This window comes from Charadrius vociferus, unplaced genomic scaffold, assembly GCF_000708025.1.
Source record: "Charadrius vociferus isolate BGI_N301 unplaced genomic scaffold, ASM70802v2 scaffold919, whole genome shotgun sequence".
Taxonomy (NCBI): Eukaryota; Metazoa; Chordata; class Aves; order Charadriiformes; family Charadriidae; genus Charadrius; species Charadrius vociferus.
In genome coordinates, this window is record NW_009653257.1 from 53,513 (window position 1) to 64,024 (window position 10,512).

The following is a 10,512-nucleotide window of genomic DNA, read 5'->3' on the forward strand; positions in this document are numbered from 1 at the left end:
GTGTAGGTTTTTCAATACTTGGTGACTGAAACGGGTGGGAAGGTTTAGTCCACCGGCCGTGGGTGTCGGGACAGGAGGGGGGACTCCTCTGTTTTTGAGATGGTCGGTCCAGTGGGTAAGTGATGGGATGACCACACCTGAGTGGTGAATGGGTTTTAGTAGGACGAGGCAGTTTCTGTTACTGCGGCGAGCAGTGCTGTGATACTGTCTGTGCTCTGTCACAAAACCAACACTTGTCTTGGAAGGTTCAAATTAGCTTAAATGTGATTATGTCGCTCCTCCCTGGTTTTTTTACCCAGAGCGCTAAATTAGAGACAACATATACAAGTTTGGTTTTTTTTACCTGGTGCGTTGAGGTGTGACAGACTATATTCCCTCTGAAATGCTGTTGGGAATCCCGATTAGTAAGTAACAAGTGTGAACACTTTGATTTTTCTCTCTGTGAGCCTAATAGCAAATTGCCGCATCGGTACAGAGAACAGTTAATACTTCAGAGGTGCAGCTTCGGAGCGGCACAGTCGCTGCAGGTCATGGACGGACGGAGCCCTTTGGCAGCAGGGGATGAAAGTGAAGCTTGGGAGGTTAGTGGGGTTAGAATAGAAGTGCTGTGATTTGGAGCTGTGATGCATCAGCTGGGAGAACTCGGAGCTCTCGAGGTGGTGGCTTGGAGTGGAGAGGCACAGGCCAAGGTGTGGCGTCCCCTGGTCTGCGGTAGCGCGTGGGGGTTACGGGTAAGAAGGGTGACAGGGTTTAGGATGCGGAAGAGAGGTACAAGAATGATTGCTGCAGTCGAGAAGATCACTGGTGGCTGCGGGCAGACTGCTTAGACACAACCTCAGAAACCAAAGGTTGACAAAACCAAACAGGAGTCGTCGTTGTGGGTCACGGTTGAAGTGCGTCAGGCAAGAAATGCAGAAGGGAGACGGGATGTGCTGCGGGGAAAGACGGAGCTGCTCTGATGCAGTGGACTTGGACTGGAGCAGGCTGGAGTACGTACAGCAGAACTGAAATGGTGTGGGAGAGCTGTGCTGGGAGGAGGTGTCTGGATAGCCCTGTGGAGTCTTGTGACTTATACCACTGCTGTTTCTTTTTTTAAAGGGTTTGTGAAGCTTTAAAAATAGGAGTACAAACAAAATGTGGGGAGGAATGGCCAGCCCCTCGATCTTTGACCTTTTAAATTGTTAGTGCCTGTCAGGGCCAGTGTGAACACAAAGGAGATGTGGAGCTGGCAGGGAGCTTCTCCCCGCAACTGATGGTTGAGTGAGACATCTCCTCGGTGCTTGCTCCCTCCGCTGTTGGAGCCAGTCAATAGCTTCCCCAGATGCTGCCGCAAACTTCTAATGGGTATTTTGGCTTGCTGAGCCAAGCGAGGGAGGGAAGTGTTGGACAACAAGAAAAGATACAAGGCAGCAGATGTGGCTGTTGAAGAACATTGGGAATGGGCCTTCATTAGACTCGAGGCCAGTATAACCTGTCCAGAGCATCCCACAGTGAGTGCTTACCGACACGCAGCCCTAACAGGATTCCAAGTAATCCTGTGAAGTGGAGCCGGGTGAGTGGTGATTATGTTCAGTGGGTTACACACCTGCTTCACCTGATACTTCCCACTCTTTAAACTGTACGTTCCTCTCCTGCGCTCTCCTTCTCGAGCGTGCCGTGCCCCCTGGTGCTGGAAGGAAGAAGCTCTGCCATCTTTGGTGTTAAATAGGATAGCTCTCAAGTGCAGTCCTCGTGCTTGTGTGGGGTTGTGACGCTCTCCTGAAGGGGTTGAAGAGGGGCGGCAGCAGCAGCTTTGATTCTTTTCTTTTCCAGGAGCTGAGTCAGGGATTGTCGTGTTCCGCCGTCGCTGGTCTGTAGGCAGCGATGACCTGGTTTTGCCAGCCGTCTTCCTCTTCCTCCTGCATACCACCTGGTAAGTGAGAAAGGCGGAATGATGGCTTGAGTTCTCCCATGAATTCTTTTTGCTATTCCTGTTTCTTGCAGCTGTAATTCTTCCTGCGCTTATACATGCGGCTGGAAGGCTTGTTTGGGGCATTTGTGACAGACGCCGTCTGTAGGCAGCGATGACCTGGTTTTGCCAGCCGTCTTCCTCTTCCTCCTGCATACCACCTGGTAAGTGAGAAAGGCGGAATGATGGCTTGAGTTCTCCCATGAATTCTTTTTGCTATTCCTGTTTCTTGCAGCTGTAATTCTTCCTGCGCTTATACATGCGGCTGGAAGGCTTGTTTGGGGCATTTGTGACAGACGCCAACCTAATTTGCAGCTTCTGGTTCTTTGGATAAGTTCTATTCTAAGTTCTAGTTCCAGTTCCAAAGAGGGAGCCTGACCAGAGCTCCCTGCATCCTCCAGTGCTACCCAAGGTTGTCCACTGGAGTTTGGGGCTGCGTTTTCCGTACAGGGGCTCAGAAAAAACAATTGGAGTGGCAGATCCCATGGGATAATGTGACTTGACACCGATGATCAAATTCTTCTGACTGGGGTAGCAGGGCCTCTGGATGGCTTGTGGGGAGGAGATTTCCAGACCAAATTAATACTAATTATGAGTAGCTGTGGGACACTGAGGATCCTCAGTAGCTTTGTGAGGAGAGCAGGTGTGGGATATTACATGCAGCTTTCTTTGGCTTTACTGCTGGTAACAAGCTGGTTTGTGACTGGCAGGTTTGTGATCCTCTCTGTGGTGCTCTTTGGGCTGGTGTACAACCCCAACGAGACCTGCTCGCTTAACCTGGTGGACCACGGCAGAGGCTACCTGGGCATCCTGCTCAGTTGTATGATCGCAGAGGTGGCAATCATCTGGCTCAGCATGCGAGGCAGTATCCTGTACACAGAGCCCCGGGACTCGATGCAGTATGTGCTCTATGTCAGACTGGGTAAGAGGCAGCGGCCTGAGGCCTCCTAATGACTCAGCCTCCACACTGCCATCTGCTATTGCAGAAGACTTCTCTCCCCACACCCTGACAAACACACAGCTTCTGAAAGACATCCAGATGGCCACTTGTATGTGATATGCATCTGAATACATCACATATACTGCACCCTGTCATTGCTGTAAGACTCTCATGCAATGCCCCAAATATCTTTCTAGCAAACCTTTAACTTGTCATCCTCATTGCGATGCAGGTACATCCTCTTCCTCTAACAAAATATGCTCCCCTTCTGTCTCGCGACACAGATCTGCCACAGTGAGATGCATCTACACCTCTCCCCCACCTTTTTTTCCACACCTTCTCCTATGATACAGGCATACGTCTGCGTAAATCGTGGTGGTTCTGACCCCGAGGCATGTGCATGTCCTTGCCTGTCATACAGACGCTAAAGTCTACACCCACCTACCTTGAGACGTGTACTTGACCTCCCGACTCACATGAGATGCATCTCTCCATCCAACAACCTCCCCTTTGATACTCCATCTCCGGGCACCGTGAGATAAATAGGTTTACCACCTGCTCGCTGGTCGTATCCTCTCTCTCAGTGCAGATTTGTCTTCCTAAAAACATTTCCTGTTTCACTCACCCACCAAGAACTAGATCAGAAAAGAGATTGTTCCTTGATCTCTCGTTCAGGGCTTCTTTTAGCTTATCTTCCCTCCTCTGCTCTGTTGTCTTCCAGGTACTGAAAGTTGATCAGATTTTTCTGTGCTGAGTGAAGATTTTAAGAGAAAAATCTTGTGGAGATGCAGAGTCAAACCCATTCCAAACCAAGCATCTCCTGGTTTTGCATCTCTGGTTTTGCTGGATTGTTTTCCTGCAGAATTTGCTAAAATTATGGGTAACCTTGCCTGTCTGGGGGAAATTTCCACCTTTGAGTGCTAAGTGCAAATCGTTAACATGAAAAGCAAACACATCTTTCTCTCCAGTTTCCCAGACGCACTGCAGTCTCCCTAGGGAAGCACGTAGAGCCTGACAGTTTCCAGACTGAATGGGGCAAGGGAGGTAGAGAGAGAATCCAAAGAGCCATTTTCCTGCCCAAGAAATATCCACTATTTCTTCCTTGCCTGCCTTAAACTATACATGTGTTCAGGATCTGTATTTACTTTGTATCTTGAGCCTCGCGTATGCTTGTGTTGTCAGGCTTTTTACTCTTAATGGCTTCAGCGGTTCTGATGGTAGAAATAGGAGCGTGACCATTGTGTGGGCAAGGTCCATGTGACTGTCCCATTTTAAGCGTGTGCTGTTTAGTGCATATGAATTTAGGGAAAAAGTTCCAATGTGAACCCAGGAGAGTCTCATCCACGCTACTGCAGCGGGTAGTCTCGGAGGGGAGACAAGCCAAGGCAGGCAAAGCCTAGCTCAGCTTAAGAACGTAGGTTGGGCTGATCAGGAACCAGGTCCAGCCCTGGTTCCTTGCCCACCGCTGTTGAAAACTATTTGTTATGTGGCTGTTAGAACTCGTCTTTCCAGGCTGGCGAGAGTCTGTAGGAAGCCGCTTACGGAAAGATACCGTGCCAACATGTAGATAAGGAGGGTGGATGGTTATTCGGCTGGGCTGGAACATGGGTTTAGTCTTGGCTCCACCAAAGGCTTGCTAGGTGTTTCTGAAGCTATTTACCCTCTCCATACCTGATTGCCCACCTGTGCTTTAGGGTTGTAATGTGTAGAGAGAGTGTGAGGATGAGCTTCAGAGCAGCGTTTCCCATCTTTTTTGTTTCAGGGAGCCCCTGTCAACCCCCAGTTTCTTGTTCATTACCATGGTAACATGCAAAACCGAGGAGCCAGTAAGTGTCTCCTTTAAGGACTGTGTCCTGGGAACGAGTACTGGAAGGACTGCAAAGGGCAGAGGTGCTGGGAACATTTGCTAAGGGTATAAGTGGGATTAATCCTGGATACACACTACTATTTAGTTCGTATCTTCGAACCAGGCCAGCTGTCCGAGGTGGCTGAGGCCCAGGTGCTGTTACGGGGTGATTTTTGTTAGCTCAGGGAGTCTTTCCACTGCCGCGGGCAGAAGGTATGGTTATCCGATTCACACCTCTGGTACAGCCAAGGGCACTGACCGGTCCGTGCGCGTGTGGTCCTTGTGTCATTTAGGAGTAGTTAGGCTTAAGGACACATTACATTTTGGGTTCATTTTCTTGAATATCACCTTCCAAAGCATTAAGGCCCAGTCCTGCAGTCACTTATTCTGTGCAGCTGTCCTGTTAAAGAACCTGGCTTTGGGTTTCCTCTCCAGAAGACGGGGAGAGGCAGTCGTTAATCCTTAGGGAGATGCTGCTACTATCCATTGTGTTCCTTTTGTTTCAGCGATCTTGGTGATTGAGTTTGTGTATGCTATTGTGGGCATCGTTTGGCTAACGCAGTACTACACTTCCTGCAATGATATCACAGCCAAGAGTGTCACTTTGGGTACGTATCTGGAATGTGGTTTGTGTGCATTCCTGTGTACGTGCAGACATCCTCTTGCCTCGGAGAGCTAATTCATTCATGCATGTGAGGACTGACTGTTGGAAGTGGATTGTAGCTGTAAATGTGGTGCTTGTTTTCCTGAGACGTTATTGCTCAGAACAGTTGTTCATTTGTTTGCGCTGTCTGCACTGAGGCAAGAATTCATGTTCCCATGGAAGGGTCTGGCTGGGCAGTCTGTAAGACCTGGTTCCTCTTCAGTTCAAAATGGCTTTACTGTTTTCCTGGAACTCCTTTTCAATCTCAGCCAGTCTCCTGGGGTGGGGGTGATGTTAATGTTGCAGTCCCCCTATGTACTCAGTGACTATATAGTGGCCTTCTGCAATGGGCAATCTCCTAAAACAGCTGGAAAACCCAGCTGGGGTTTGGGAGGATTTCCCTTTGCTGCAGCTGGCTGCAGGAGAACTTGGGGTAACTTGATCTGCCCCGGCAGCAATGGGAGAGTTGGGTCTGATGTGGGTGGTGAAAAGCAGAAAGCGAGGCTGCCGAGCCATACGGGCAGAGCACCTGACTTCTTTCTTTGCAGGAATGGTGGTGTGCAACTGGGTTGTCATCCTGAGCGTCTGCATCACCGTCCTGTGCGTCTTCGACCCGACAGGCCGGACCTTTGTCAAACTGCGTGCCACGAAGCGGCGACAGCGTAACCTGAGGACGTACAACCTGCGGTAAAGTCCTTTCTGGAAGGGTGTCTTGCTTTTTCTTTTCCTCCCCCAGTTCTTGACATTCTCCTTGTCTCGCTTCAGGGAGCGTTCAGCTTCAGGCGTTGCTTCCCTTTGCCGGTGAGGGCGATTTCGGAAGAATGCAGCTCAGACTGTCAGGTGCTGTGTGTGGGTATCTGTATCCAAAGGAGGCGAAGCAACGTGGTATCTGGCTGGATTGCGTGTTAGTCACGGGGTTTGTGAATCCTTACAAGCCCCTTGAGCTAGCACTGACCACGACAGCTTGTTTGTCCATCCCATAGCAGGGTTTTGCCTGGTAACAGTGAGCCAGTGCTTAGATTTTTGCTTAGCTTGAGGCAGCACCACCTTCCAAAGCCCCTTTCCTCTTTTATTTTTGTCTTCAAAACGCGACCTTTTGGCCTGAGGTTTTTTGTCTTCTTGGTCTTGGCCAAGAAGCAATTTCTTTTGTGTTGGCAGTCCGATCTTTTAATTAAGAATTGATTGCATCTTTGAGCTGCTCAGATGGGGATATGAAAGCTTTTTTTCACCAAGCAAGGCATTTTTCAGATTTTTTTTTTCCCAGTAGCGGGACAACACAAACAGGCTTTGTTTTCTTACGCAGTCTTGACATATGTAACTGTCAGCAAGGAATGTGGCTTTGTAGGACTTGAGGGCATAAGGTTTGGAATGCTAAAAAATGAGGCTTTTAAGAAACACTCTGCAAACTTTGCATTTCTAGTTGAGAATGTATATTCGGGGGGTATTTTGAATACATGCTCTTCCAATGACTGGAAATGGGATCCTTCAGGTTGTCTTTTTGAGGAAAAAACAGACTTTTCTAAGGACCACGCAGCAAGTTTTGAAGGAGTGTATTTTTTTTTTTTATTGTGGAATGTAAGACATTCTTCCTAACCTGTCCAGTGTGTCACTGACACTAGCCTTGAATATTTGGAGTTAGTGCCTCGTTAACCTAACACGTGTGATTACTGCGTTGCTATCAGGATGGTCCCAGGAAGATGGGGGCGTGGATCTGGTACCCCACACTCCATCAAAGCTGTTTGACTCGATGGAGTATTTTTCCAAAGGGAAACCGAGTGCCACAGATGGCAAAGTTTTTTACTAGAGAACTCCAAAAGTAAATCAAAACAAACCCCTAAATGATCTCCCCTGTGAGGAGTTTTGAGATCTCCGACAACTGAGGGAAGGTATTTGTCCCTTGGGCCGTGGCCAGGTTTTTTCCCTCCAGGCCTGTAACATTTTTGGAGAGCTCGTGCCTGCTGTGTGCCGATTTCCACTCTAGAAAGGGAGCGTTAACAGATGTTAACAAGCAAAATGCTGTGGGCTATAATGTGAAAGGGAAACATAAAATGCTACTACGTGTTCGCTACTAAAGCAATTGTTTTCAAAGAATATGTTTTGAAATACTCCACTTGCTTAAAGCAATCCTTTCTGAAGAATAGATTATAAAATTCTCTGCCCGTTTCTGGATTGTGATCCTGGAAGGTGCTGAGGGCCAGCCGTTCCTCCTGAAATCCCTTGGTCTGCAGTGATACGTGCCTTCTGATGTACGGCAGTAATTTGACCTTTGTATTATCTCTAACCTGAGACGGTCTTCTGTCTTAACTCGTGGAAGAAAAACTTGATTTGTTTGTCACATTAAGGAGACGTGTGACTTTGGCTTCGTTTCTGTGGTGCTCTGCTGTAGCTGTTGGACTCTGTTACACAGCGGCTTTCCTTTACCAGCGGCATCGTGATGTGTGTGGGCTTTTATGTTCTTGCAGAGCGAAGAAAATAAAACAACAAAACAAAAAGGCTCAGCTAATTGCTGAGGCTTTTCTAAGAATCTTGCTAAACATGTGGAAGTTCAGTGTTAGGAAGAAAGAATTTGGGGAAAAAGTTGGAGTGAAAATAGCTCAGAGCGCACTTGCTTGTTCAACCCCCGCGGTGAAGTTGTGAAGTTCTTTGCATTGCTGCCCGAGTTCTTTGGCATTTGGTGGAGCAAACTGAGTACTGCCAGCTCTGGCTTAGGACACTCGTGTTCCTGTTCCTCTTTTGGAGTCTTCCTTGGAGGTTATGGATAGTTGTTTTGCTCCGGCGCAAGCTGATGGATTGCCCTGCAGGTTGTGCTCCTCCTGTTGCAGTCAAATACTCCTTTACCAGCATCTTTTTCTTCCAGGTGCAACCCAATTTCTCTGCTTAGGCTTTGCCTGATGTCATCACCTGCCAGAAAACAGAAGTGATTGGTTTTGGTTGATCCGACCTGTGTTGAGTCAGTCTGTGGTCACATTAAAAACAGACCCTGCGTTAGAGTCCAGAGCTCCTCTATTATGTAGGTAGCGTGGCGCTCTGGCACAGAATCACACAGTCACCCACTTCAAGGCCACCAAACCTGGCTTGATCTAAGGATTGTTTGCAGGTATACCGTCAAAAATAAGGGATTGTCGCCCTGCAAAATGCAGTAACTAGGACAAGCTCACAGCAGTGGAGTGAACTCAGCTATAGTTCATTTTAAATAGGGTTGTCCAATTAGCTAATTTTGAAGCTGAAATTGAAATGTCATATAAACCAAATGTGGGTTGAGCTAAACCTTCTGTATTCAGCTGGGGTTTTTTTAACCTTTTCTAAATTGAAAGAGAACCTCTAGTTTGCTTTTTTTTTTATTGAAGTTATGCACTGTACTTGAATAAAGAGTGCAAATTGTTTCAGTTCTGAGACTGTATTATGTTTAATAAATATATTTTTTCCAAATAAGCTATTTATTGGGGGAAAAAAAAATTACACAGCTCCTCTCATACTAAGTGCTCAGAGTCTTTTGTACCATTCCCACCCCCTCGCCCGGAGGCAGAGTGGTATTACAGCCCAGACCCTCCTTCCACCCGGAGCGCCTGGTGTTCTTGGACACAGCAGCTTCATTACAGCCATCCCATTCAGGCGGGTCACCGCGTCTGTAAATACAGAGGTTTGGTCCTGGCCGGAACAGCTAAATTATTGACCCTCCTGTCCTACAAAATGAGCTGAGTTAATCTGTATGCAGTCTCCTTGTCTCTGCTAGACCAGGATAAATAAAAGAATATGCTTTAGCGGGCGTTTTACCGGTGATAGCGGAGGCTGTGTGACTTTGTATTTGCTTGCCGTCACGTTCTCCTGCCTGTCCTCATGTGCGTACTCTGTCCTTTATTTATAGACACCGCCTGGAAGAAGGACAAGCCAGCAGCTGGACACGCAGACTCAAAGTTTTTCTTTGCTGCACGCGGACAAAAGACTCTCAGTCGGTAGGTACCAAATATCTCCTGTCCCAGAGCAAGCTACGTGTACGGCTGCTGACACGTGGGACTCGGCAGAGTGTAGCGGCGTGGGGTTCCTGCTGTCAAGCCTGGACGATGTGTGTCTCGCCTCACTGTGAGCGTTCTTTGAGATCTAGAGGCATAAGGAGTCCGGTGAGCCTTCACGGTAACACACGCAAAGGACTGGAAATCCCTTCCGAGAAGCAGCAAGCTGAGCTACCCTCGGAATGACCAGGCTTGAAGTCTTGCTTCGCGCCAGTTCCTTTCCCTTCCTTTCAGCGCAAGTAGCCCGAATGAGCGCTTGCATTTCTGCCGGAGGGTAGCTGGGTGTTCCGTGCAGAAACAGAAGCTGATGTTTCCCTCTGGAGGCAGGTGTAACACCGCTGAGTAAGGCAGGTCTCTGTTCAAAATGGCTAGTCCTCGCCCTCTGGTTTTGAATATTGCAGGACTCTCTGAAGGTAAACTTAGGAGCACTGAAAAGCAACGTTGTCAGTCTTAAACTCTCCTCCTGAAGTTGTTCTTTTTCCTCACTGTTTCAGTGAACTGGGATAACAATTTTAAGTGAAGATATCAGTGGGAAGAAATATATATTTTCAGGAAGGTTCAATATTTGACAGCACTTTTTGGTCGGCATCAGTTTGCTTAGGCAGTTTCTCCTATTGTTTGCATCAGCGTTATACGCTTGAGTGACCTCTTTGAAAACAGGAAAATGGAAACCTCTCAGAATGAGCAAAAGAATACTTCTGGATTAGTAACGGTCAAAAACTACTACTTAATGATCTTTATATGAATCTATATATTGAAGTTTTGCTGTGCTACAGTTGGGTTTTCCCTTGCTTCCAGCAGGGAAGGGTAAGGGGTTTGATATTGCTTCCCCAAAAGTTAGCGGTCCGTTCTTACTGGAAGCAGGTCTGTGCCTTAGGGTGGTATTCAACAGGACCCCTGAGGACCCGCTGGTGAGGCGAGTACTAAGGTGGAAAATTTTGCTGATGACTCCTAATATTTAAGTTGGTCAGAATTATGAGCACTTGAGAACTCTGGAAGGACAATGCAGAACCAGGAAATTGTTATCAAAGATAGAAAAAAGTCATAAAGATGAGGTGATGTGGACATCTGAAGAAACAATTTAAAGTACTTGCATGTATATGGGCTCTGAATTAGTTACAACCT

General features: G+C 47.6%; 1 protein-coding gene across 1 annotated transcript in view; it reads left to right on the forward strand.

Moving 5' to 3' along the window:
• Positions 1–1,812: 1,812 nt before the first annotated feature.
• The window catches only part of DAGLA (diacylglycerol lipase, alpha), a gene marked incomplete at its 5' end in the record, with an annotated part of 33,891 nt that continues 25,191 nt past the window's right edge, over positions 1,813–10,512 (forward strand). Inside the window, 5 exons of the mRNA XM_009893152.1 lie at positions 1,813–1,912; positions 2,659–2,870; positions 5,241–5,342; positions 5,926–6,064; positions 9,243–9,330. Of these exons, the coding sequence (XP_009891454.1) occupies positions 1,813–1,912; positions 2,659–2,870; positions 5,241–5,342; positions 5,926–6,064; positions 9,243–9,330 (641 nt within the window). The remainder of the gene's footprint in view (positions 1,913–2,658; positions 2,871–5,240; positions 5,343–5,925; positions 6,065–9,242; positions 9,331–10,512) is intronic.